General features: G+C 56.4%; 2 protein-coding genes and 1 long non-coding RNA gene across 8 annotated transcripts in view; 1 reads left to right on the top strand and 2 right to left on the bottom strand.

Annotated features, from left to right (window-relative positions):
- Positions 1-79: 79 nt before the first annotated feature.
- SLC44A4 (solute carrier family 44 member 4) lies at positions 80-12,215 on the bottom strand. 3 transcript variants are annotated; one of them, XM_070515198.1, is made up of 21 exons: positions 12,038-12,215; positions 10,030-10,078; positions 9,532-9,605; positions 9,318-9,396; positions 8,424-8,523; positions 8,217-8,342; positions 8,018-8,078; positions 6,603-6,687; positions 6,437-6,520; positions 5,935-6,170; positions 5,728-5,827; positions 4,974-5,066; positions 4,590-4,692; positions 2,143-2,396; positions 1,962-2,056; positions 1,754-1,857; positions 1,568-1,641; positions 1,269-1,339; positions 1,070-1,164; positions 913-997; positions 80-325 (listed from the first exon to the last, which is right to left on the bottom strand). In XM_070515198.1, exons 1-21 carry the CDS (start codon positions 12,198-12,200, stop codon positions 204-206), a joined length of 2,253 nt encoding a protein of 750 aa, XP_070371299.1. In that variant the 5' UTR covers positions 12,201-12,215; the 3' UTR covers positions 80-203. The 3 variants fall into 3 exon arrangements, with proteins under 3 accessions (XP_070371299.1, XP_070371300.1, XP_014682945.3); XM_070515199.1 differs by having other exon boundaries at positions 1,754-1,854; XM_014827459.3 differs by having other exon boundaries at positions 11,951-12,045.
- A 283-nt stretch (positions 12,216-12,498) lies between these two features.
- On the bottom strand, positions 12,499-25,911 carry EHMT2 (euchromatic histone lysine methyltransferase 2). 4 transcript variants are annotated; one of them, XM_044776292.2, is made up of 28 exons: positions 25,818-25,911; positions 25,105-25,171; positions 24,789-25,007; positions 24,441-24,694; positions 23,543-23,627; positions 23,410-23,450; positions 23,141-23,296; positions 21,215-21,352; positions 21,019-21,133; positions 20,758-20,859; positions 20,389-20,537; positions 20,160-20,303; positions 19,841-20,076; positions 19,580-19,762; positions 19,377-19,459; positions 18,763-18,869; positions 18,540-18,662; positions 18,351-18,452; positions 17,417-17,521; positions 17,173-17,327; positions 16,920-17,087; positions 16,327-16,471; positions 15,879-15,956; positions 15,402-15,517; positions 15,218-15,304; positions 13,673-13,751; positions 13,355-13,530; positions 12,499-13,010 (listed from the first exon to the last, which is right to left on the bottom strand). In XM_044776292.2, the coding sequence occupies exons 1-28, from the start codon at positions 25,857-25,859 to the stop codon at positions 12,830-12,832; spliced, it is 3,636 nt and encodes a 1,211-aa protein (XP_044632227.2). In that variant the 5' UTR covers positions 25,860-25,911; the 3' UTR covers positions 12,499-12,829. The 4 variants fall into 4 exon arrangements, with proteins under 4 accessions (XP_044632227.2, XP_044632228.2, XP_014682922.2 ...); XM_044776293.2 differs by lacking the exon at positions 20,758-20,859; XM_014827436.3 differs by lacking the exon at positions 25,818-25,911 and having other exon boundaries at positions 25,105-25,436.
- Positions 25,912-25,981: 70 nt separating this feature from the next.
- LOC139045859 (uncharacterized) overlaps positions 25,982-26,277 on the top strand; it is a 29,487-nt gene continuing 29,191 nt past the window's right edge. The window contains exon 1 of the long non-coding RNA XR_011505035.1: positions 25,982-26,094. This is a non-coding gene — a long non-coding RNA (uncharacterized lncRNA). The remainder of the gene's footprint in view (positions 26,095-26,277) is intronic.

The following is a 26,277-nucleotide window of genomic DNA, read 5'->3' as shown; positions in this document are numbered from 1 at the left end:
GGGGCGGGGCCTATTTTAAAGAGCCAGGCGGGGAAGAAAAGGACTGCGGGTTGTCATGGAAGGAATAAAAGTCCCAGACTTTTTGAGAAAACAAAATAGCACTCTTTAATAAAACGTTTTTACTACAAAATCGGGATCTGGAAGGTAGGTGAGGCTATGAGGCTGTACAGGCGGGGTGCAGCCCTGGTTCAGGGCTGCATCTCTCACTTCTTCCTCTTCTTGTCTTTCGGGGGCGCCTGGTTCTTCTTGCCCAGAATCTTCAGAAGGGACTTGGACATGTAGTAGGGCCGGTCCAGGGAGCCGTCGTTCCGCTCCAGATCCTCCACTGAGCCGCAACAGAGACCCGTTAGAGCGGACCCTCAGGGGGCCACAGCCACTCCCCCCGGAAAATCTTGGGCTAAGAAACTGGCTGCCTGGTTTGTAGGCTGCACCACCACCGGCTGTTTTTTTCGGGTAGCTTTTGTAACCTGCTGGGTATGTTATATAATCTCAGTTTCCTCATCTGTAAAGTGGAGTCAATGATACTGTATTTCATCGTGTGATAAGAGTTAACGGAAAAAAATGCATGTCAATCGATTAGCGCAGAGCCAGAATGAATTATAAGAGGGTTAGAAAATCCCCACTCACTACAGCCACCTGCTGGGAAGTCTCTTGCGGCTAATTTCTACCCTAGATTTTCTGGAAGTTCCCAGAGGCCTCTGCCCTGGAATGCTCTTTCTTGGAAGAACTCACCAGCCTGGGAGCTCACTTCCTCCTTTCTTCCCCAAACCCCTGGCCTGAGGATGCCAGCAGAGGCTGCCTTTGGCTCTGGCTCTTTTACAGAGTCGCTGTTTCTGGAAGCACCAAGTTTTCTAAAAAGCCTGAACAGTCTGGTACCTTGAAGTTGGGGGAGGAGGTGAGGGTGTGACTCACAGAAACAGAGGAAGAGCGTGTCTACACACATGCCAAAAACGCTGAAGAAGCCGCTGGCGATGACGTAGGCCCCTACGATGGAGGTCTGGAAGACACAAGGCCCTTTAGCGTTCCTTTGGGGAGTTGGGGGTGAGGCAGAGAAGGGGGAGTCACTCACCATGATGGGTAGCCAGTAGTAGTTGAGTTGGGGGTTCTCAAAGTTTTTACCCAGCCCCTGGATGCGACCAGTGAAAAAAAAGAAGGACAGGACCCCTGTGGAAGAGATCTGGCGGTCAGTGTCATTTCTCAGAGGTTACCTCTTCAGCCACCCAGCACGCCTGCCCTCTGTTCCTTTAACTCCCAGCCCTGGTCCTTACCAACACCTCCAACCACCAACAGCTTCCCAAAGAGCAGCAGCAGATCTGTCACTTTGTCCAGGATGACCACCCTGTATGGGGAGTTGGGGTAGGATGGGGGTGAGAGGCCTGGCAGGGCTGGGAGCAGAATTGGCTATATAATTTGCCGTTACAGATACAAAGTGAAAATTGTTCACATTTCAAGATGGAGGCAGCAGAGCATTAAACCAAGCTTGAGGCCCTTCTGAGCACAGTGTGCCCATGAAGCTGGCCTGGGGTGGGAGATCCCCCGGGGTCGCGGGTGGGGTGGACAGCCTGACCTGATGATGTTCCGCATGAGCAGCATGAAGGCGTTTTTGGCTGAGACACAGAAATTCTTCCCATAGATGGCGATCTGGGTGAAGTGGAAAGGTCAGAGTTACCTGTGGAGAGCTCACCTGGGCCAGGATGGGGGGCCTGGGCCAAGGGACCCTGGAGCAAGTGGTTGCTCAAGCATTGGGGCTCACCATGATGTATGCATTGCGGTTCAGGAACTTGATGAACTTTTCCAGACACCAGAGGCAGCACTTGAAGCAGCACATGATGCAGCGGGTCACAGGGTTCTGGGCTTCTGGGGGTGAGGGGGGCTCGTGTTTGGACTCTATCCCCTGACAGCGCCTCCCAGAGGATCCAGTTGCTCAGCCTGGCCTTCCTCAGCCCCCGAACTCAGTTTACCTCTCAGTTTGTGGTCAATGTACTCCAAGATGACTCGAACTATCTGCACAATGGTCAGGATCAGGGATCCGAAGGCCAGCGACCCGGTGTGGTAACTGCGAGGGGTTAGGCAGTCAGAGGCGGCCCCAGGACCCTTGGGACTCCCAGGCTCACAATTCCCAGCCCCGTGTCCTGGGCTTACCGGATGGTGCGGATGAAGGCAGCGCTCAGAGGGAAGGTGGGGATATCCCGGGGCTTGTGGAAGGCCCAGTAGAAGGAGGCAAAGGCCCCAGCCAGGACACACTGGCCCAGGGCCAGTACCCAGTTGAGGGTCCAGAATAGCCCCAGGACCCCATAGATTTGCAAGTTGAAGATAGAACGTTGTACCAGGCCTGTGGACAAGTAGCTCTGGAAGACGCATTTCAGCCCTGGGCATGAGTTCACAGGCTGCTCTTGCTGGAGACAGAATAGGTTTAGGCTCAGCCTTCAGACCTCAGTGTAGAGCCTCAGCCCATTCCCAGCCAGCTCCTGCCGCTCCCAGATAGAGAGGGAAGTAGCAGCCTCCCTCAGTTGGGGGACCCAGTTCCTTCCAAGAGTTCCATGTCCAGGTTCAAACTGGTTTCACTTGGCATATTGTGTAAGCATAATTAGCTTCCTTCAGTCTGGATGGGCACAAGAGCTCCCAGGCCGTGTGGGCCAAGTCGTTTTTTTTTCTTTCTTTGTGTGTGAGGAAGATTGGCCCTGAGATAACATCTATTGCCTATCTCCCTCTTTTTGCTTGAGGAAGATTGTCACCAAGCTAACATCTGTGCCAATCTTCCTCTATTTTAGGTGGGATGCTACCACACTGTGGCTTGACAAGCAGTGCTGGGTCTGTGCCCAGGATCTGAACCTGTGAACCCCAGGCCTCTAAAGTGGAGCAGGCACACTTAACCACTACGCCACCAGGCCAGCCCCTGGGTCAAGCCTTAATGGTGCGAGGGCACTGTGACCAACGCCTAGCTCTCCTTGGCACTCAATCAGCAATCCCCTCCCAGGGCAGCCTCTGCAACTTCAACCAAAACGCTTTCCAGCAAAACTGAACAGACTGGGTATTAGACAGTATTAAGGAATTATTAACTTTGTCGGGTGTGATAATGGTATAGTGGTTATGTTTTTGAAAAGTCCTTATCTGTTCAGATCCATCCTGATGTATTTACGGGTGAAATGGCACAACACCAGAATTTGCCTTGAAAAACTCCAGAAAAAAAATTTGCAGGGGCCTGCTCCATGGCCAAGTGGTTAAGTTCGCGCGCTGTGCTGCGGCGGCCCAGGGTTCGGATCCTGGGCGCGGACATGGCGCCGTTTGTCAGGCCATGTTGAGGCGGTGTCCCGCATCCCACAACTAGAAGGACCTGCCACTAAGATATACAGCTATGTACTGGGGGGGTTGGGGGAGATAAAGCAGAAAAAAAAAAAAAAGATAGGCAACAGTTGTTAGCCCAGGTGCCAGTCTTTAAAAAAAATTAAAAATAAAATAAGAAAGAAAAGAAAATGTGCAGCTGGGGGAGTGCATGGGGAGATAGACAAAACAAGAATAGTAGAAGCTGAAGGCTGTGGAATCCGGCTAAGGGGATTCTCAACGTTTGTGTGTGTTTGAAAATTTCCATAATAAAAAGTAAAAAATGCAGAAATAAAAAACAACCCTTTCCAGCAAATGGGACAAAAATCTTGATAATTGCTGAAACTGAGGATGTGTTTGAAATTTTACGATAAGGAAACCAACCCCTTTCTGCTTTACTTGTAATTGTGGGCTTGTATCAGTCTCCAGTGTGAGACCCTGAGCACGTTGAAAGAAAGAACCAAGGGACTTGGGGCTTGGCACACCCAGTGCCTGCCTCTGGTGCCTGGAAAAGTTTACCCGTAGTGGGTCCTCCGTAAATGTAAAGGAAACTCCTTCTCCTTTTTCAGAGTGGGGCTAATGCCTGTGGGCACAGCACATGGTCCCAGCTCAGATGAGGTGGCCATGTGAAAGCCCTGAGGACAGTACGTGCCCAGCAGTCCAGTGACAGGTCCTGCGAGCCTCACAGGGGACAGGGTGTGGTAGCAGCTCCTCTCCCAGGCCCCCAGGGAGTCCCACTGGCCTATTGCCTGGGGCACTGTCTTCCAAGGGAGGACCACCAGCTGCATAATCAGATCTTGTCAGAAGCCGGGCATTGCACTAAGCACTTTCTTCTGCCCGATGTCATTTAATCTTAGTCACTGGAGGGACAGGCCACTTCACCCGTTTTACAGATGACTGGACTGAGGTCAGGTTGGTGAAGTGGTGAATGGTCCACCTGGCAGAGGAATGTTCTGGGGAGGGGTGGAGTTCTGGTATTGAGGTTCCCCAGGGCCTAGCCCTGCCCTCAGGCACAGTGTGCCTCCTCTTCCAGCCTCAGTTTCCTTCCCTGCATCAGGGTGGCGCAGTGGGAGGAGTGCTAGATCTGCAGTCAGTGCACTGGCTCCCTTTCTGGCTCTGCTGGGGGTCTGTTGTGTGGTCTTGAGTGAGCCTCTTGCCCTCTCTGGTCCTCAGTCTCTTCTGCACAATGAAGGATTTGGACCAGTTGGCCCCTAAAGTCCCCTTGGCCCTTTTGGTGGCCCCTCTATGTCCACCCCAGATCCCCTCACCATGGGGTCGCATGATGCATTCATTGTCACGATCTCACAGCCGGGCTTGCTGACATTGGGAGCCCACAAGACATACTGAGGTTGCCCGGATGTGGCCAGGTACCCAGAGAGGAGTCAAGGAAAGCCTGGTCATATGGGGGTCTCCACAGATCCCCTCCCCAGGGACCCCTTCCCAGGGACTTGTGTAGGTTGTTCACTGCACAAAGGGGAGTTGAGCCTGGACTCCCTCTTTCAACTCTGTCCAGGTGCAGGGCCGTGCCTGCTCGGAGGAGGGGGCACCTTCGTCCAACGGCACTGAAGCACTGTGTGTGGGCAAGTCCCGCCCTGTCTCCCCTCCACCCCCCATGGGCTCTAGGAGGGCCCGGCTGTGTGGGCAAAGGATACAGAGCAGTCATGGCCCAGTAGGCGATGCAGATGAGCAGGAGGACAAAGGTGACCAGCGGGTAAAACATGGTGGACATCATCTGTCCCACGGCCCTGCAGGGAGATGGAAGCCTGTCCACTGGCATGGCCCGGCCCCCGGCCCCCACCCTTCCTCTTATGGGGCTGACCTGGCGAGGGCCCCACCTCTGCCCTTGCCAGGGGCTACTCCATCCCCCCAGGCTGAGCACACAGTAGGCACTCACTGAATTAACTGAACTGAACAAATCAGGCTCAAGGGCCCCTTAGAGGAAACTAGAGTCACAGAGAAGCCACATGGGGCAGCTTCAGGGAGAGTAAGGCAGGAGAATCCTCAGAGTGGGGTCTCTTGACCAACCTGGCAGGTAGGTCCTGGTTGGGAGCAAGCTGCCACTTCTCCTCCCTGCCTGGGCTCCTGCCACTCCACCCAGCAACCACCACCACTGTGACAATAACCACTACCATTACGCCCAACACTTACAGAGGGCCACGCCCTGATCCGGGCACCTGACAGACACTAATTCACTTAATCCTCATGACAGCCCTACAAGGTAGGAACTATTATTGCCTCCACTTTACAGATGGGTAAACTGAGGCTCAGAAAGGCTAAGTCACACAGCACTGTTAACCACTGTGCTATTCTGCCCTTCTCCAGGGCTCCCTGCCACCTTCCCAGCACCTCGATCCCCGGCCCACATCCCTGCCCTCAGCCCCATCTCCATCCCAGACAGGCCCTGACTTGCTGGACTCTTTCAGGAGGGCGATGGCGATGAGGATCCGCTGCCGCAGGAAGATGAGCACTAGCAGCAGGAGGCCTTCAAGCACAGCCAGCACGATCACTGAGGGTGGACGGGGAGCAGAGGGGCCTTGGGTCAGGGCCAGGACTGGGCACAGTGCGGGGCAGCCCTTGGGTGGCTGGTGGTTTGGAGGTGGGCAGGGCACTCACGCGCAGCCAGCCAGGTCTCCTGAACGCTGCGGTAGGCGCTGAGGTTGGTGGTGAAGCCCACCTGGGAGATGGAGGCACCGTTGTCCCGCAGCACTTGGTACTCCTTCCAGCAGTGGTAGATACCATACGCCAGCACGCCCAGCACCCCCAGGATCAGCACCAGCACCAGGGGCCCAGCCACCAGGCGCAGAAGCAGGATAAACAGCAGGCTCAGGACCAGAGCCACACCTAGGGCACTGTAGGCAGGGTGAGGTAGATGAGGGTCACTGCTGGTCCCCTAAATCTTCCCCTTTTAGAGGCCCCCAAATGCCTTCGTCACATCCTCAATGTCCCCGGATTAGATCCCCTTTCTCTGATAAATCCTGTTGGGCTTGGGGTCCATTCAGAGCTCTGGCTCCTCCTCCCCAGTCCAAAGTCTCTGTTTCAGACACTGGGCAAAGGGATAGAGGATCAGGGAGGGGAAAAGGGAAGGAAGAGAGACTGGAGGAATCTGGTGACTCACGCAAGAATCCAATACCAGGAGTGGGCAAAATCTTCAAAGATCTTAACACTGATGTCACGGGCATTGAGGCTGTCAAGAAGACCACTGCCGGAGAGAGACTGAGTCAGATGGGGCTGTGGGTGGGAAGGGGTGTGGGACAGAGATGTGGAGGCCGAGGGATGCCCACCTGATCCCCTGGGAGATGGAAACGTTGCTGATCTCTGGGAGTTCAGGCAGACTACTGTTGGGCCATGGAAAACAACGCCCCAGCGCTGGAGAGAGAGAATGGAGTCCTGGATGGGAGGGCCCAGAACTTTGCCTTGAAAGTCTCTGGCTCCCACCCCAGCCCGCAGTGCCCTCAGCCGAGGGAGGAGAGATGGACTTTGCCCCTCTCAGAGGGCGGTTCTTGATTCCAAATGGGAGCTCCTGCCCCATGGAGCCCGGTCCACACTTCCTTCACTGTCTCATAATGCCCCCTTCCCCGCCTCCCTGTCCAGACCCTCTTCCCCTCTGTCCTAACTCTTACAATGCCTCCACCCCGAACCTTGCCACCTGTCAATCCACCCTCTGCCCGAGTGCCAGGGAGACGGTGGCTCGGCATGGATCTCATCATTCCATGGCTCTAGATCACTCGGTGGCTCAGACGCCTCCAGAGGCGCTGTCCTGGAGAGTGCCCACGCTCACCGCCAGGCTTCACGGCCCCCCGGCTGAGCCCAGCCCCTTCTCCTCACCTCTATACCTTGGCTGTTGCTGCATCTCGCTCTGAGCACTCTGCCTCCTCCAGTAATCCCATCCACTACTCTCTATTCAGCTCCACCTCCATCTCACCTCCTCCAGGAAGCCTTCTTACCCCATCCCATCCTCTGTGGCACCTATTCTGTGCCTACAGAGCCACTTATCACCACCCTCATGACAACTTTGCCAAGCAGGCTTGCTTTGGCATTTACATTCTAAAGATGAGGAAACAAGGCTCAGAGAGGTTGAGTAACTGGCCCAAGACCACACAGCTGGAAAGTCCTGGAATTTAAATCCAGATCTGTCTGACTCTGGAGCATTCATTTGAGATACTTCCTATAGTACTTATATTGAGAACTGGAATATCTTTTCTCATGTTATAATTAAAATTTTTTTTCTATTAAAAAATGACGTTTACTATTGGCAAGAAGAGCATACAGAAAAAAAAGTCCACGGTGACCCACCACCCGGCCACATTCATTTTTAACATTTGGACAGACATCCTTCCAGTCTGCTTCCTGTACATATACATAAACGTGTGTGTGTAGATTCACCCATGGATATTTTCATGGGATTCTCATGCAGTCTTGTTGTGAACATCTCTGATCTCTCCTAGAATGTAGCTCAAACGGAGCAGTTTTCATCTTCCCTCATCTGTCCCCAGTGCCTGGCACACAGTAGGGGCACAACCAACACTGATGATCTGACTGCAGGGTCATGCAGCAGAGAGACAAATGAAGACCTGGTGCTAATTCCAATTTTGCCACAGATGATCTATACAGCTTTACTCTCTCTGGGCCTGCTTTCCTCATTTGAGCAATAAATATAGGACTAGATGATGCCTGAGGAAGGAATATGGCTTCTTACCTGGAGTGGAAGGGAGAAGGAAACTGGGGCAGAGCTCCTGGTTCAGGCTTTCGCGAACTGACTGGGGGGTCGGGGGAGGACAGACAGACACACAGATACAGAGCAGGATGAAGGAGTGAGCCTCCTTACCACCACTACCATCACCAAAGCCATCTACCCAACCCCTTGATGACAGCGTTAACTTAGGGGCTGTGCTCACCATATCCCAGGGCACCCCTGGCAGACAAAAGTTCCTATTTGCAGTGTAGAAGACTTCCCCAACTGTCAGTGAGAGCTGGTTCACTTGCACAGTCCACGGGTCCTTTGGGCAGGAGGACACACACACCTGGGGGCAGAGAGCACACTGAGGGGCCTGGTACCCCGACCCCGGGGGTGATCTCGGCAGAGGCAGGTCCCAGGCTCTGACCTGGGGTGTAGGGCATTGTAGGCCATTCACAGAGACTGTAACGACGTTGGTGGTCAGGATGCAGTTGAAGATGTTGAAGTACAGGAGATATGGTTTATCTCTGTAAGAGGGGAGGAAGCATGCGTGTCAGGGCCTGGGCAGGTGTGAGGGGAGAGGAAGGACTGCTTAAGGCCGTGCCTCAACAGTACAGTGGGCCCAGTGTAGGCCAGACACGCAGCACCCAGTTCCTGGCCTCAGGGACCTCAGGGCAGCTGGGGAGGTACGGGAGACACCCGAAAGATTTCCCAGAGTAATTCAGCCTTGCAACTGCTAACATTAAGAGCTTGAACTCTGGAACCAAATCACCACCCAGCTTTATGACCTTGAGCAAGTCACTAATGCTCTCATTTCGTCATGTACAAAATAATAGTACCTACCTCATACGGTTTAAATGAGTTTGTGTGTATAAAGTACACGGCTTGCCCAGAACATAGTAAACACCATATAAATGTTAGAGGTTTTGTTTGTTGAACGTCTCCTGCACGTGGGGACTGAAAGCATTGCTTCTGGGATCATCCTTCCGTTTCCGATGAGGAAATCAAAGCTCAGAGAGGTTGAGTACCTTGCCCAAGGCCACACAATCAGAACTTACTTAGCCCAGCTGGGGATTTAAGTGCCCATCTCTGAACTCTAAAACCCATGCACTTAACCATGACTCTACAGTGCCTCCCAATTCTGCGGGACTCAGAAGCCAACTGCCCAGCAACGGAGGATTCTTGTGCCATGAGTGCTGAGACTCAGGGAGGCTGAGGGGAATGGGAACAACAGGGGGAGTGTCTGGAGCTTAAGTGTTGGGGGGTTCTCGGCATTCCCCCCGGCCCCCTCCCCGCCCCCTCTTCCTGCCTTCCTACTCACTTGTTCATCCCTATCCCGCAGTAGGCCCCGGTAGAGTTCCTGGGGTAGAGGACTTGCTGGGGGTCTCCATACACCCAGGCTGGAGACAGAGACACACAGATGAGTCACTGGTGGGGGAGGGCAGGGGCTTCAGAGGGAGCAGCTGCAGGTAATGTCCCTCCCCGGGTTATTGCCTCCCAGCCACTGCCCCAGCTCTGCGCAGCTGAAAACTCACCCACGATCCCCACCACGATGTAACCCAGAATGAAGACAAAGAAGAGGAGACAGCAGATGATATCTGTGCAGCCCCTGGGAGAGAAACAGGGGAAGTCTTTGGAGAAGGGGTGCAGGGGGCATGGTCTGGAAGAGTCGCGGGTTGGAGAGGTGGGGGATGCTGGAGAGCGGGCATTGGTAGGTTTTATTTTTTTAAGAAAATCTTTTTCCGGGTGGTAAATTTTCTTCTGAAGTATAACACAGAAAAGTGCACAACTCATAAGTACTCAGCTGGTTGGGTTTTCTCAAAGGGCACATACCGGTGTAGCCAGCTCCCAGGTCAAGAAACAAAACATCACCAGTAATGGAAGCCCCTACGTGTTCCCCGCACCGACGACAATCTCCCCAGTCTCCTGGGTCAGGAGTTTTCTTTTTCACAAGTTCTTCCTAATATGTCAGCAAGTACAAAGCAAAACCAAGACACACACCCACTCTAAGCAGCACAGTGCCCAGAACTCACCTGTTCTTGATGGGGCCTCGAAAGGAGGGATCATATTTGACTGGTTTCCCTGAGGGACATGGAGAGGAATGTGGAGAGTGAGGCACTGAGAGGAGTCTCTTTCCCCATTTCCTGTCCCTCCCAAGTCTTTCTCTGCCCCAAGGTCCCCCCTGACCCTCAGGAGCCTCCTCAGCCCTCAGGAATTGTGGGGAGATGGATAGGGGCAGGGCTGGCAGGAGGGGAATTGGAGAGCAGGAGAGGTAGGATCAAGGCCTGGTCAGCAGCAGGACTGCTCACTGTGAACTCCACCCTGGGGGCCTTGGAGGGAGGGGAAAAGGGAGCCTTTCGGGGGTCATTTCCAACTCACAACTCAAGGCGGTCCCCCAGGGAAATAGCCTTTGCCTCCTGCCCCGTCCCTGGCCCATTTCTCCTGAGTCTTCCTCCAGCTGGGATGTGGGACTCTGTGTCCAGCCATCTCAGTGGCCCTTATGTCCCCATCTTTGTCACTCTCCTCTCGCTGTGCCCTGCCTAGAGTGGGCACAGATCTGGAGCCCCTCTGGGCGGTCAAATTCCTCCTCATATCTGCCCCAGGCCCTACCTCCACTCTCTGGCCTGAGGCCATGGGGGAAGAAACTAGAGCCAAAGGCATGCACTCCTGCAGTGCCTCAGGAGGAAAGTGGCCCCGTAAACGCCCAGCCAAAGGGACCTCGTCCCTAGGCCACTGCCAGTCTCTGGGCGAGCAGTCAGTGTGACACCTGAGCCCTGTGGTTGAGATTGTGGCCGTGTCCTGTTCCTGGTCCTCCCTGAGTACACACAGGGAGGAGGTGGGGCCAGGCAGCCAGGGTCCCCTGTTGGCACTGAGGAGGCAGGGCGGAGGGCTGGGCGAGAGTGTGGGAAGGGGTGGGGGCCATTCTCCCCAGGTGCTCTGGACTCTGTTCCTCCATGGCTGTCAGACATGAGATCAATGATTGACCCAAAACTGCTCCAGGAAGTCTGCTGGAGAGTACTCACTTCACTGCTCCTTCCCTTAGCCCCCTTACGGGCCCAAGCTTTGCCTCTGGGAGGCCCCTCCCTTGGGATTTCCTCACCTCCAGACCAGGAACTCAAGGGACCTCTGCAGGCAGGCCCCTAGCCCTTAGTGCTTCCAGGGATCCCACAGGCTTGTTCCCAGTTCCCTTTCCCCTCAGGCCCCCCCACCCCTAATCCTCCGGATCCCTGGAACAGGCTCCCAGGCCTAGTTGTTCACAGAGATTCTGGAGACAGGCTCCCTGCTCCCTCTCCCCTCAGGCCTTGCTCTTCACAGGGATGCCAGAAGGGCCCTGCCCCTATTCCACAAGGTACCCAAGACAGGCTCCTACTCCTAGCAGAGAGACCCCGGAGGCAGCCCCCAACCCCATCTCCACAAAGACCCACAGCCCCAGCTCCTCGCAGGGACCCCCAGTACCTTTTCCTCTGAGACCCAGAGTCCAGGCTGAAACTCCTCCTCCTCACAGGGACCCAGCTGCTTCTCCTGACAAGGGCCCAGCCCCCAGCTTCACCCCTTGAAGGCAGGCTCCACAGAACATGACACCCCCCAGCCCCTGAGACTCAGCCCCCCGCTCAGGATCCCGACCTTGCCTCCTTCTATTCAGGCTTTGATTCCCAGGGCCCTGCCCCAGGGTACCCAGAGTCCAGTAAAGGCCCCCTCCTCCCAGGGACTCCAGCCCCAACTCCTCATGGAGACCCCAGCTCTACTCCTCAAAGGGTCTCCAGGAACCACCCCCAGCCCCTGAACCCCATCGTCCTCCTAGAACCCTGACTCTGCCTCCTTCCATCAGCTCCTTTCCAAGGCCCTCCTTTCAGCTCCTCTTCCTGGGGCCAGCCCAGCCACCCTTCCCTGGTGCGGGCCAAGGCCAGCCTCCCCTCCCTCCGGGACCTGCACCCCAACCTCGCCCAGTCTCACCATAGGCCTCGTCCCCGTCCCCGTCCTTCTTTCCCCCCATGGCTCAGTCTCCGGAGTGATTGGAGCCTTGGAGACCTGGCGACTCACCTGCCACCTGCTCCGCCCCCCACACGTCACAGCCCCACCTCCACCTGTGGTCCCCGACACACTCCAGTTCCTCCTTCGAGACTCCACGACTCAGTTCCAGAGGGCGGGAAAGCCGCGCCTGGGACAGGGGCTCAAGGCTGCTTGCTGCAGGCCCGTGTACCATGGCCTGGAGGACTTGACTCGCTCTAAGAAAATCCTTCAGTTTTGCAAACGACCTTAACTGTGGTACACTTACACCCACACCCTCCCGCCAAAGATTAAGTGTTGAGATTTGCCTTTGAGCCCTTGACTAGAGCCTGCCCACAGTGGTCCCCCTACAATACAACCCTCCCCTCCCGCTGGTCGGCTGTCCACACCAGCCACACCTGTCCAGCCTGCTTCCCAGCAGCTCTGCCCCTTGGACCCATGCTCCCTCTGGCTATGTGTGCTCCCCCCTGCCCCTTGCCAAGTCACCCAGACAGTTATTACCAAACCCAACATTTATTGAGAACAAAGGAAACCAGTTGGCATAGAGGCCCATTTCAATTCATCAATCTTCAGCAATGGGGAATGGGGGTAGGGGTGGGGGTGGCCAGCCCTGAAGTCACTCTCCCAGGGAGGAACCAGCTCTGGGAGAGAGGGGCTGTCAGACCTCCAGGGCCTGGCTGGGGTCTCTGGCCGAGGAATGTGTGAAGGGGTAGGGGGAGAGAAGATGGCAGCATCCCCAGGTGTGGGCTGTGAGCAGCAAGTGGCAGAGGCGGCTGCTGAGCCGGTGGCCATCCAGGGGTGGGGAGGGGAGGGTGTGGTCCGCTCTCAGGGGTTGATGGGGGGCAGGGAGCTGAGCTCAGGCAGCAGCTCAGGGTGGGGGTCCAGGCGGGCCAGGCGGCTCTGCTCCAGGGCGATGGCCTCGGCTGAGTGCTTGCACTTCTCAGAGCCACACTGGCAGGTGAAATATTTGCTTTTGATGTCCCAGAAGCGGTCACCATAGTCAAACCTGTCAGAGGAACACATGGGACCTTTAGGACCCAGACCCAGCTGCCCAAGCCCATCCCAAAGCACCCACCCCCTCCTCTTCTCCTGATGGGTTCTAAGCCCTCATATGTTCTAGGGACTTGCAGCCCCAGCACTGCCTGGGAACTTGTTAGAAATCCAGTCTTGGGGCCCATCCCAAATCTACAGGTCACAATCTCTCTGTGAGGCTCAGGACGCTGTTTACACTGCCATCTGGGAAGCTCTGCTCTAATCCATGCTTGGAAACCAGGTGCTCTCCAGCCTTCAGCTTCTGGTCCAGGATTGCTGCATCTCCCACACCCCTGGGCTCACCCTGGGACACCTCACCCCAGCTCCTCCCCAGTCCGGATGTCTCGGGAACTGAAGAAGGCAATGCGTGGAAATCGCAGGTCTTGGTGCAGCATGAAGACCCGGACGGGGATGATGTTGGGGTCACACAGGTGGTTGATGAAGCGGCTGATGTTGCCATAGTAACGAGCATCAATGCAGTACACCTCTCCATCCTGAGGGGAAGGCGTCACTCTTCACACCTACCACCATCCTGCTTGCCTGGCCAACCTTCCTACCCACTGTCCACCCAGTCCCTCCTCCCCAGGTTTCCATCTGCTGACTGGGAGTAGGGGGGCAGAGGGGTCTCCTGCCCACCTTGTTGTCTAAGTCGAAGAGATAAGAATCATCCTCTCTCACATCGGCCTCAGCATCGGAGATCAGCTCCCCGACATACCTGGCGGGCAGGAAGTGGTGGTTCTGAAGATGAGCAGCGGTTATGGGGAGCCAGGTCCAGGCCCTGTCTCTCCTCACAGCCCCATGGAATCCTCTTCCACTATTCTCAGCTGCCCCAGTCACTGTCCGTGAATCTTACGGATCAACATGGCTGGGGTTGGGATGGGTGACCAGGCCACAGTGGGCCCAGAGGACATCATCGGGGTGGGCAGAGAGAGGTGGCTCCCCTCTAGCGGGGGAGTCAGGAGGAGGAACACAGGGATGTAAGCATGTGAGGGGACAACATATGAGACACTCCTGCCAGTGAGGGTCTCCACTGGACAGCTGGAGAGGCAGTGGTGGGAAAGGTAAAGGGAAGGGCCCAAGCCGCACCAGGGGAAGCCGAGGGTGAGCATGGACAAGCCCGCCTCTAGGGTGAAGGGGTCAGTATCTGCAGGCAGGTGGCCTTGGTGAGGAAATCTGGTCAGGTGAGATGCTGGGAGGTTTGTGGACCGGAAATCACCCAGCAGGTGGTGGCGATGCTAGACTGAAGAACAGGAGAGGGGTCAGGGCTGCAGGAAAGGATGGAGCCACAGGAGCTGTGACGAACTCCAGGAAGGAGCCGGGAGCGAGGACCTCACATTTGGAAAGCAGAGGAGAGGAGCTGGCGAACAGGAAGGATGAGGACAGTGTCATGGGAGCCAGAGCTACGCACGGTGGCAGATGCAGGAGAATGATGACCGAGACACACAGGGGGTGCAGGGAGGGCAGCATCAGCTGAGGGGTGAGGCAGGTAGAGGCAGATTTGCACAGAAATGAGCGGATAGTGGGGAAATGGGCCCAGGAAGAAGGGCCACTTGTCAGGGAAGTTGGGAGAAGACGTGACAGAGAAAATGGATGGTCCCTTACATAGATAAATGGGGCTGAGGCCTTTTTTTTAAAGGCGAAAGGAGACCTAAATTAAGTTGGAAGGTCATGGGGTAGGACCAAGGCAACAGGGAGATGTTACGGATGCTGGTCAGAGACAGAACAGACAGAGAGGGATGTGGCCCCTGAAGAGGTAGATAGAAAGGCACCTGTTAACACCTCCATTTTGACCAAAAAAATGAGGCTCAAAGAGGTTAAGTAACTTGACCAAGGACACCCAGCAGCAGAGTGGGGCTCAAACCCAGGTCTGTCTCCAAAACTGGCTCTTTCCCCAGCTGGAAGGGCAGGGGAAGGGTGTGTGAGGCTGGGAAATACACCGAGGGGGAAAGAAGCAGGGAAGACATGGGCAGTGGTGACACCCTGAGGTCTGGGAAGAGTAGAGGCAGGTGCGGTCTTCAGCTGTGGGGATAGGGGTCAGAGAAGGATGGCTGGAGAGGGGTCAGTGAGAAGAGGTGGGACCCGTCAGGGTGGAGGGCAGAGAGGGATGCCTGGGAGTCAGCAGTGGCCATGTACCCATCCCTCGCCCCCAGGGGCAAGGTACCCCTCCATCCCCAGACTCACTCGCAGATGAAGGTCCCCTGGGGGATGGTCTGCAGGGCGCGCACCCCCCAGCCCATCTTGGCTGTTCGGTAGAGCTGCAGTCGCACCCTGGGGGTGGGAGAATGGGTGATGTTGAGTGGAGGGACCTGGAAGCCCCACGGGAGGGGATGAAGGGGGATGAGGCGGGGTGAGGGCGGGGCCTCACTTGATGCCGCTCTGCACTACGCGGTTCTTGCAGTTCCTCCAGCAGGAGCATGCCTGGTTACACTCAAAAATCAGCGGCGGCTCGATCTTGTTAAATTCCTGGAGCAGCCGCCCGTCCTGGGGTTGAGGAGGGGAGGACAGTAATTTCTGTGTGGCGCCCACCCCAGCTGTCTGGGACTCCCAAGACTCCACAGAAAAATCCACCGCTGACCCCAACCCAGAGAAAGGGGGGGATGGGCTGGGGGAGGCCACAGATGCTCCGAGATCAGTGAACAGGAAGTACACAACCATCCCCTTGATTTGCATGTCCCTGGGCCAGGCCCATTTCTGTCCTGGCAGCATCCGGGAATGCCAGGTCCTGCCCTGCCCTCTCTGCCACTTCCCTGACAGGGCAGGAGGTGAGGGACAAGGTCCCAGGGAGTTGGCGTTAGTTAGAGGCTAGCTCCTCTGAAGGAGTGGCCAGGGCAAGGGCACATACCTTATCATACCAGCAGCGGATGCTGAGCTGGCCGCACAGGCAGTTGGAGCTGGAGCAGTCGTCCACACATGTGCAGTGCTGCGGTGGGAGTCAGGGGTCAGCTCAATCCCCAGAACCAGCCTTGGCCCCTCAACTCTCAATGCTCCCTGACCCTCCCCAGCTGCTGCCCTTTCTCTAGGGTCCCTGTTTTAGGACAGCAGATGGTGATGGTCTCCGGTGAGGGGGAATCAAGATGTTGTTGATGGGGTGTCCCCAGGGCTACCACGAGCCCACATGATACCTGCATGTGTCCTAGGAAAAGGAGGTCTTTCCCAGCTGGATGTAAGCCCACACCAGAGCTCCCTTTCAGCCTCACTCTCTTTCCAGCTGCCCTTGTTGGCCTACAACTTGCCTATCTGTACTCAGCAGCTCTGGGTGTCCCTCTGGGAGGGCCCAGCCCCCTGCTCACCTGCAGGTGGGTGATGTTGCGGTCGATGTTCATGGTGGACGTCTCGCAGTTCTCTGAGATGTACTTGTAATCCTCGGGGCAGGGCTCCCCGTCCACACCGTTGACACAGGGAATGGGCACATTCTCGTAGCCCCGAGCCACATCCCTGGCAGAAGGGAGACAGGGCTTGGGGGCTAGAGTATGTGGTGAGGGTGAGAGGAGGGGGCTGGGAGGTCCCTGGGGCCTGGGGAGTGGGCTGGTGAGAGAAGGGGCGTTTCTGGGGGTTCATCAGGATGTGGGGAGTAAGGCTACCATGTAAAATGCAGGACGCTCAGTTAAATTTGGATTTCAAGTAGATAAAAAATAATTTTTGTATAGGTATGTCCCAACACCACATGGAACACTCATACTGAGAAAGTATGCACTGTTCATGTGAAACTCGAATTTAATCAGCTGTCCTCTACTTTTATTTGCTGTACCTGGCAGCCCTAGTGGGGAGGCAGGCGGTTCTGGGGACTCAGTGGGGCATGGGAGGGTGTGGGGGATGTTCTGAGGGTTCAGCGGGGCCTGGGGAGGGGTGGGAGGTGGTTCTGGGTGCAGAGGCCTGGGCTCACCGGCAGATGATCCTCTCCGTGCGGATGGCCCGATTTCCCACCCCGAGCCGAAGCTTGCGGTTGAGCTGGAGTGCAAACCACACGTCAGAGCGCTCAGGAGTCAGGTCCCATGCTGTGTCCCCCTCCTTGTTCCGAAGTTCAGGGTTTGCCCCACGTGACAGGAACAACCTGGGAGGGGACAGGAAGCCCGTGGGGTCTGGGGCTGCGAGAGGTGGTGGAGGGGTGTCAGGCGGGGGGCAGGCGGGGGGCTCACAGCACGCAGTCGTGGTAGCTCTCCCGGGCTGCGATGTGCAGGGGCGTGTCCCCATGGTAGTTCACAGCATGGAGGTCGCAGCGGGCGTTCAGTAGCACCTCGGCGATGGCGGCACTGCCGGTGAAGGAAGCCCAGTGCAGGCAGATGTTTTCCTCCTGTGGAGGTGGGAGGGGGCAGGATGGGCCCAGGCTCTACCTTCCTCAGGGCCAGGGGCCATCCCCACCCCAACCAAACTGTCACTCACGTTGTCCGTGAGGGTGACGTCAGCGCCCCGTGTCAGCAGCATGCGGATCACCTCGATGTGCTTGTGCTCTGCGGCCCAGATGATGGGTGTCCACCCCCCACTGTCCTGTGGGTGGGCAGAGAGGGAGGGACGAAGATGGGGGGCAGCCCTTGCCCTGACCCAGGGCACCCTAGCAGCCCTGCTCACCAAAGCAGCATGTGGTCCACAGCATGCGCTCTGGAGCAGACTCCCAGCTCCACCACGCACACGCTGCAGGACCCTGGGCAACTTATTATCTCTAGACGGCAGTTTCCTTATCTTTAAGATGGGACTGATAGTGTCTATCACTCAAGGCTGTGGAGTAATTTTTCTCTTTCTAAAAAATACTTAGTTCCCAAGTTTGCCTACTCAAAAGTCCTAGAAGCAGTGACCCTATAGCAATAAACACTCCTAGGCACACAGATGGCAATCTCTAAAAAACTTTTCCTATTTAAAGGAGCTAGAGTTGCTTAGAGAAATGGCAGATTCTGAGTCTGGGGCAGGAAATGTGCTGAAAGGTAAGTTTGCTCTCAAAGGCAACTGGGTCATATTAGAAACCACAGGAGCCTACTTCTAGGGGCTCCTTCTGGACAAAAGATGGACCGAGTCAAAGATGAAGAATGACAGTAAGAGACTCCAACACATCCAACATACAAAAAACGAAGAGTTAATGAAGAATCTTATTGGATAGTTCCAGAGATTAAGGCTGCAACTCATTATTTGGAAAAGTGATAAATAAAAAGAAGAAAAAGTGTCAAGAAAAATACACATGAAGAAGGAAAAAGATGGCGACGGACGGGAGCAGCATGAGAGGCAGGAGGAGGGTCAGAGATCAGCCAAGGAGAAAGAGGACCCAGCGCCTGAGGCTGAGACAAGAACCTGGGGCCAGGCTGGGCGGGCAGCCTGGGCCACTGACCTGGGCATTGACGTCCACCTGTCCTGTGCTGAGCAGCAGGCTGACCATCTCCAAGTTCCCAATTTTGGCTGCGTGGTGGAGACAGGTGGAACCGTCTTCCTCCTGAGGGAGATGTGGGCAGATGAGTCCTCTGGCTGGTACCTCTAACCGGTCCCTGACCCTGGGCCCCAGTCTGCCCAGCCACCGCACCTTGCTGTAGACACAGCCACCGCGCTGCACCATGTAGCGTGCAACCTCCAGGTGGTTGTTCACCACGGCCTCCATCAGCGGCGTCCGCTGCTGCTTGTCCACTGCATTGATATTGGCTCCAGCCTGCGAGGACGGGGCACATGGGCTGGTACCAGGGAGGGGATGGGCAGGGGAGGGGTCCAAGGGCCTGGTCAATGAGGCAGGGGGCCGGGCCTGTGCTGACCTGCAGTAGCACGTGGCAGATCTCCACGGAGCCCTTCTGGGCGGCTGCATGCAGAGGCGTGCGCTTGCTCTGCTGGTCGCTCTGGAAGTTGGGGTCCAGGTTGTCCACTGCGGGGAGAGCCCGCCACACCGGGAGAGGGAGGGACAAGTGGTAAGCGAGCTAGGGGGCAGGTGGCACCTCCTCCAGGAAGGCTTCTCAGGGCCCCAACCTGGGTCAGGACCCCCTCCTGGGCCTTCTTTGTGCTGCCTCCACCATGGCACTTATCAGAGAGTAAGGAGTGAACAGCACTAGCTCTGCCTGAGCTCAAACTGGCCCTGCCCCTTAGTACCACCGCTGTGCACTGGGCAAGGTAGTTAACCTCTCTGAGCCTCCGCTGGGAAGGCTGAAGTGAGTGAATGTGTATAAGCACTCAGAACAGTATCCAGAGCCTATGTGCTCATCGTTGCCAAAGCCCTCATCATTCCAGGTTATCTGTGCCTGTGTCCCCAACCACTTTAAGTCCTTTGGGGAAAGGACAATGTCCTTCATTGCTGCACTCCTGGCCCCGAGCTCAGTGCCTGGTATATCATCGGTGCTCAATCAAGGTTTGCTGAACAAATGAGCGGAATACTCACACAGCATGAGGATCACCTTCTGCAGCTCCCCCTGCTTCACTGACAGGTACAACTGCCGGGGGTGGAAACGGAGTTTCTTCCGCCTGCCATGGTGAGGGAGGGAGAGGGCGTGGGCTCCTCAAGCATCCGCCTCAACATCAACATCAGATCCACCCTTACAGCCCCAGCCCTAGTCACACCCCTGAGACCAATCCCCCACTCACCTCTCTGACTCCTGGATGACCAGGGCCTTCTCCAGGGCCTCCCGGCCTGGCCCAGGTGGCAGCCCCACGGCTGAGAGGCAGCCCCCATTGGGCAGGGTCAGGGAGGGCCCTGAGCTGTCGATGGTGTCAGCCAGAGGGTCACAGGGTGGGCGCCGGGGCTCCCCATGCCCTCGCATCCGGGCGCTGTGGGAGAAGGCGCCAATGTCGGGGGCGACAGGGATGGGGCAGGCAACAGATAGAAGGGAAAGGGGAGGACAGTACCTGGGCTGGGAAGTGTCTGCTCTTCCAGGGGCATCCTGGGCCAGGGGTGGGGGGGCAGGGGCGGCAGTGCCGGCTGGTGGGGTCACCCCGTCTCCCCGGGGGATGGTCACCTCCTGGGCTTCAGATGCGTCCTCCCCACAGTGAGGACAGAAAACCATCCCATTCAGCTGGGACACACAGGCCTTGTGGAAGCGGTGGGCCACACGGAAGTCGGGGTGGCACTCCAGGAAGGTGCCCTGGGGACAGGGAAACATGGTGAGGCTCTGGGAGCCCCTTCCTCTGTGGGACACACTGCCTGTCTGCCCCACAGGTCACTCACCGCTGTACAGAAGTAGCCACAGCCCGGGCAGCAGTGGTGTTTGACCATGCGGGCGCGGTGGGTCTCACAGAGCACCATCAGTGCCACTCGGCTTGATGGCCTCATGGTCTCCCGCTTGAGGATTGCAGCATTGCAGCCTGACAGCTGTGGGTAGTGAGGATGGGCGAGAAGAGAAGTGAGGCTGGGGCTGGATCGCCCTGGCACCTCTCCTACCATCCCAGAGGCCCACCTCTCCATCCACACTCTCTGTGGCCATGCACTTGTGCCCCGCTCTCTCGCTGATGCGGTCAATCTTGGGCGCCTCCATGCGGCAGCTGCAGAGGGGCAACTCCTCAAACCCGCGCTCAGTCTCCAGTGAAGACGTGTCATTGGACACCCCTTGGATGGAGGAACAAGGGAGCTGAGGGAGGCCTTGTCCTTCACCCACTGGGACCCCTGGTGGGGCCTCTCACTCCCACCCTGCCTTTCCCTCCATGTTCCAGAACCCCCAAAGCCTGGCCATGGACACCCCAGCTCCAGCGGGGTCCCCCTCCTCCCAGTTCCCTCCAGCCCTGAGGGCGCCCCCTAGTGGCTCCCTATCCCAGCAATTGGCAATTACCAGCGTGGTTGGGGGAGAGGGTCCCCTCGCTGGGCAGCTCCAGGGACCCCAGAGGGACCTCCATGTACTCACTGGGGCCTGAGGAGCCCACACCATTCACTCCTGACACAGAGACAGAGAGAGTGAGAGTGCGAGCTCACAGGTGCCTGGACATGTGGTACATGCGGGTGTGCATGCGTGAGCGGGTGTGTACGTGTGCGCTCTCTGGGGGCCGGGAGGGGGTTTGGAGGAGTGGACCCAAAAGCAGAAGAGCCTCCTCACCTCGTGGCTCCTTGGCCCTCGGAGGCTCCCGCTTCCGCCGTTTCCGTGATGGCTTCACCCACGGGCTGTCCTTCCGCCATTTCTTCTTGGCTTTGCGCCGGCCGCTGGAACCACTCTGGGGAGGAGGAAGAGAGTTAGAGAGCCTGGACCCCAGCCCACACCCCCTCCTCTGCGGACTCAGATCTCCAGCTCTCACCCTGTCTGACTGATTGCCTGACTCCTCATCTTCTTCTTCTTCCTCTTCTTCCTCCTCTTCCTCTTCTTCTTCCTCTTCTTCCTCTTCCTCCTCCTCCTCTTCCTCGCTCAGTTGTTCAGCGAGAGCTTCAACCTCAGACTGGGAGAGAGGCCAAGTGGGTCTGGGGAAACAGCAACCCCCAGGCCACAGCTCTCTCCTGGGGGGCACTTGGGGGAGAGAGGCAGAGCAGCACACAACCAAGCCCCACGCCTCAGACAGTGAGGGGAGATAGAGAAAACAACAATTACGCAGGCATGGCTCCCTGGAGGAGGTGAATGTAAGGAGGGAAAGGGCTGGATAAAGAGAGGGTTTGTACAATTTTATACAGCAGTGAAAAAGAAGGTGCTATAGTTAGATGCAACAACACACGTAAATCCTGGCAACACAGCATTAAGCAAAAAAAAGGAAGTTCCAGAAAACAGACGTATAGTATGACCTCTTTTTATGAAGTTCATAAATAGGCAAGACTACCAATGGCTGCTAAAGATATTAGATGAAAAGCTAATGAGGGGGGCCAGCCCGGTGGCACAGCAGTTAAGTGAGCACATTCAGCTTCGCCGGCCTGGAGTTCACCGGTTCGGATCCCTGGTGTGGACATGGCAGTGCTTAGCAAGCCATGCTGTGGTAGGCGTCCCACATATAAAGTAGAGGAAGATGGGCATGGATGTTAGCTCAGGGCCAGTCTTCCTTAGCAAAAAGAAGACTGGCGGCAGAAGTTAGCCTAGGACTAATCTTCCTCAAAAAAAAAAAAAAACAAAGAAATATTGGGCAGAGAGGAATGCGTCAATCCCCATCCAATCAGCCAACTCCTAAACATGAGGAATTGTGTAGGACAACTGACCTGGTTTCTTCAACAAATAAATGGCAAGAAAAAAATTTTTTAGAAGATGAGGGAAGCTATACATCAAGAGAGAGCTAACACAAATGTTAATCAAATCAGTGTGTGGACCTCATTTGAATCTGGACAAAGCAAAATCCATTTATAAAACAAGTGAGGAAATGTGAAGATGGACTGGTAGTCAAGTGATGGTATGAAGGAATCACTGGTAAATTTCTTAGGTATGAAAACAGTAATGCAGCGATGTTTGAAAACAGAAATAGGCCTTTTGTTTAGAGATACATATGGAAATATTTGTAGATAAAATGATATGATCTCTGGGATTTGCTGTGAAACAATCCAGTAGGTGTGTGTGTTGTGGGAGAAAGAGATGAGTCAAGATCAGCTGTGTTTTGGTAATTGTGGGAGCTGGGTGACGGCCACATAGGGCTCACTCCTCTATTTTTTTTTTGAGGAAGATTAGCCCTGAGCTAACATTTGCCAATCCTCCTCTTTTTGCTGAGCAAGACTGGCCCTGAGCTAACATCCCTGCCCATCTTCCTCTACTTTATATGTGGCACGCCTACCACAGCATGGCTTGCCAAGCCGTGCCATGTCTGCACCCGGGATCTGAACCAGCAAACCCCGGGCAGCCGAAGCAGAACGTGTGAACTTAACAGCTGTGCCACCGGGCTGGCCCCGAACTCCTCTATTCTTTCCTGTATATTCGTTAAGTTTCTACAATAAAACATTAAATGAAAGCAACATAGACAAAACTAAGCATTATGTTGCAAAAGCAAACATGTATGAGATAAAACCAAACAAAGAGCAAAGGCATAAACAAACAAATAGCAAGTAAACCATGAAATGGGGTGTGGGACCCAAAGTTAAGGATGGTGGTCACCACTGTGGAGAGAGGTAAGGAAATGGAATGGGGTGGAGCACACACTGGGAACAAGTTATAGACAGGATGGGGCAGTGAATTAGTGGGTGTTCAGAAGATGAAAAAGTAAGGCAGGCAAGACTGGAGAGCAGGTGTGCTGGCCAGGAGGGTAGCCACTCCCTCTCACCTTGCTGTCAGAGTCCACACGCTCATCTACAGAGTAGGAATCATAGTAGAGGCTGAAGTCGTCACCCACTACTGTCTCCCACTCCTCCAGGGACCCAGGGTCTCCCTTCTCCAGGGTCACTTCTCCCGAACCCCGGGCAGAGCCCAACTCCTCTGACTAGGAAAAGATCAAAAAATTGAAGCTCCTGGCACTCCCCCACCAACCTCCCATTTCCGGGGAGGGCAGCCCCCCAGGTGGAGAGGCCTTGTTCCCTGCCTCTCCTGGCTCACCAGGCCACCTCCTGCGTTCAGCTTCCTCCTCTTGGCCACATCTGGAAGGTGAGAGTGAAAGGCATGAGACCTGCACTCTAACCCCTCAGGCCGGGCCAGGCCAAGCCACAGGTGGGTGGGGGGTGGGACTGACCTGAGGTGACCTTCCCCAGGGAGTGCACGTCATCACTCATGCGGAAATGCTGCACTTCAGGGGGCCGCTTCTCAGGGACTGGGGGCTGAGGGTGAGAGGGAGCACACTTAAGGTCAGGGAACATTTAGCCTGGAGCGCCAGGTGGGGGTGGAGTGGTGAGCCACACCCTCAACAATGCCATCTGAGTACTGAGAACACGTCAATAACACAAACTGCTGTTTCCCGGAGAGGAAGCGTGTCAAGCACATCCCATACCTAACACTCACTCACTTCTTCAAGCACGCAGAAGCAGGCCCTTTCTCCCCATTTTACAGATGAGAAAACAAAGGTTAAGGCCTTGACTAAAGCTACTCAAACCACATTCAGAACAAAATGATATCCAGAGCCCTAAAAACATTGTCATAAAGCCTGTGAGATTCTGGGGCCTTTGTCATTTGCCTTCTCTGTCATTTTTGTGGCCTTCATCTCCTTCCCTGTAGGGACTTGGCAAAATCTTTAAAAATGGAGCAGGGGCAGTTTCAAAGTAGGGAGGAAAAGTTCCCTTGGGGCTTGCTTTGAGGTAGAAAGGAAGAGTGGTTTGAAGTCTCTTTACACAGTCATTACCATAAGAGTAATTAAGACATTAACTACATAATTAACTCATTGACACTTCTCTCTTCTACTCCTCTCTCCCCAAGAATGTAAACTCCAGGAAGACAGGAACCTGTGTGTTCACAGATTAAACCCCAGCCTAGAATTCAACATACAGTAACCCCTTGGTAAATATGTGAAGCTGTGAATAGATTAGAGAAAGCCTAAAGCTAAATTGTAACAAAAGCCCACAAGCTATTTACAGTTGATTACCCCTGTTGATTACCCCTGTCTCTCTCACTCCCCACAATCCTCCTCCAATCCTCACCTGTCCATTGCCGGGTTTGGACATGGTTTTCCTGGCTCGGTGGACCTTGGGTGGCCCCTCTGGGCTGGCTGTAGCAGGAGGGGGTTCAGGTCCTGCTGCCACTGCCCCCTGAGCCCCTGGCATACTCAGCAGCCTCATAGCCAAACTTTGGACTGATGGGGGTGATTTTCCAGCCCCTGTCATTGACATCTTGGCCCGGCTGGGACAGGCACTCCCCTTGCTGGGGGAAGACGGGAACGACTTTGTGGCATGGCCTGGAAAACAGGCAGGCAGGCAGAAGACAAGATAAGGGGGAAGGCAGAGTCAGAGGATACCCCATCTCACCCCTCAGACTCCGCAGCCTCTCACCCAGCAGGATGCGGCCCCCATGGAGGTCCCCATCTCCCTCGAGATTCTCAGGTTCTTCCCCGATAAGTGGTGTGGCCCCTACAGGGTTGTCAGCCCCCTCATCGCCGACGGTCACAGTGACAGAGGCTGGGGATGAGGGGCCAGCAGGCTCCAGGGAGTCAGGGTTGGCCTTGGGCAGAGTCTCCTCACTACGAGGGGTGTCCCCCAAAGAGCCATGAACTGTAAGGGAAGATAAAAAGTTCAGCGTTTAGGACTCAGGGGATCCTGTGTTGGGGGAGGTGAAGGTCCAGTCGGGCCGTTTCTGCCAGAAACTCACCTCTCTCGGTGGCTCCTCTGGGCTCCTTCTCCAGCACCAGCGCCCCCATCTCAGCAGGGGCCTCCCCCTGGGAGGGGACACAAGGGATAGGAGGACTGGTCAGCCCAGTAGGAAGTTGGGGGGCCCAGGACGCCTGGGCCCTGGGAAGAGAGAGTAGGCTCCGGGGCCTACCTCTTCCTCTATGGGGGCCCCCCCTTCCGCGGCCTCGGCTGCCCGGAGGGGCCGCACGACCCCTCCCCCGGGCCCGCATCAACCCCCTCCCTCTCGGTAGACCCCGCATCTCAGGGGCCGAGAAGAGAGGAGGGGGAGGGGGCGGGGCCTCCGCGCCCCGGCCCCGCCCCCTCCTCCCGGCTGCACGCGCCGCTCCCCCTTTGTCCCCCAGGCCGCGGGGACCCCGGGCACCAACCCCTCCAGCGCCCGCTGCCCCCCAGCCCGGTGGACGGCCCCTCGTGCCCCTCGCGCGTGCTCCTGGGGCCCCGGCGCCTGCCGCCCACTCGGGGGCAGCCGGCGGCTGCACGCGCGCCTCCGTGCCCACTCCCCCCACCTCCCACCCCCTGGTCCCCTCATCCGCCCCCGGTGCTGGCCCTCCGGAGTGCTGCAAGTCCCGCCCGGGCCCCCCGGCCCCGTTGCACCCCCGGAGCATTGCACGGGCGCGCGCTTCCCCCGGGCGCGCGCGCGGGCATGCACCCGCCTCTCCCCCTCCCCTTCCGCACCTCGGCGGCCGCCGCCGCTGCAGCTCCCGCCGCCGCCGCCATCGCCGCTTGCGCGGGGGGCCGAGCCGGCGCGCGGCCGCCCCGGGTCACGTGGGCGGGGGAGGGAGGGCTAAGAGGAGCCTTAAAGGAGCCAGTACGCTCTTTCTGGCCTTTTTCCCCAGAGAGCGGCTTCGGAGACGGCAGTGGCTGTCCTAGGCTGGGGCCTGCAGGGGAGAATGCCTTCCATTCCTGGCCTCAGCCCAGCGGGGAACCGAAGGCGAGGCACGCCTGGGTCCAGGTGTGGCTTCTGCATCCCCTACCTGGTTTTAGGTAAAAAGCGGAGCGTCTGAGCTTTCCGGCTCTCGGCAGCGGTTGTATTTCCAATCTGGCCCGCGTGTGCTTCTCCCGCTTCTGGTTGCTTTCTAGTTTCTGGGTCACCAGATAGAAGGCTCGGCCTCAGTTTTGGCCTCGCTTCTCTAAC

Source organism: Equus asinus, chromosome 8, assembly GCF_041296235.1.
Source record: "Equus asinus isolate D_3611 breed Donkey chromosome 8, EquAss-T2T_v2, whole genome shotgun sequence".
NCBI classification, from domain to species: Eukaryota; Metazoa; Chordata; class Mammalia; order Perissodactyla; family Equidae; genus Equus; species Equus asinus.
Note: the sequence above shows the minus strand (reverse complement) of the source record. Positions and strands in the feature narration are given on the sequence as shown.

Bases quoted from the DNA above. Each gene is read 5' to 3' on its own strand.
- SLC44A4 (XM_070515198.1), bottom strand. From the start codon at position 12,200: ATGGTACACGGGCCTGCAGCAAGCAGCCTTGAGCCCCTGTCCCAGGCG. The intron at 9,606-10,029 runs GTGAGTTCTGGG...TTTCTCTCCCAG, and splicing joins CGAGGCCCCATCAAGAACAG to GGGCTGCACAGATATCATCT. The intron at 6,688-8,017 runs GTAAGAAGCCAT...CTCTCTCTCCAG, and splicing joins CCTTCTCCCTTCCACTCCAG to CGCTGGGGCGTTGTTTTCCA.
- EHMT2 (XM_014827436.3), bottom strand. From the start codon at position 25,384: ATGCGGGGTCTACCGAGAGGGAGGGGGTTGATGCGGGCCCGGGGGAGG. The intron at 18,663-18,762 runs GTCAGCACAGGC...CCGTCCTCGCAG, and splicing joins TCTGCCACGTGCTACTGCAG to GCTGGAGCCAATATCAATGC. The intron at 17,328-17,416 runs GTGAGTGACAGT...CCACCTCCACAG, and splicing joins ACGTCACCCTCACGGACAAC to GAGGAAAACATCTGCCTGCA.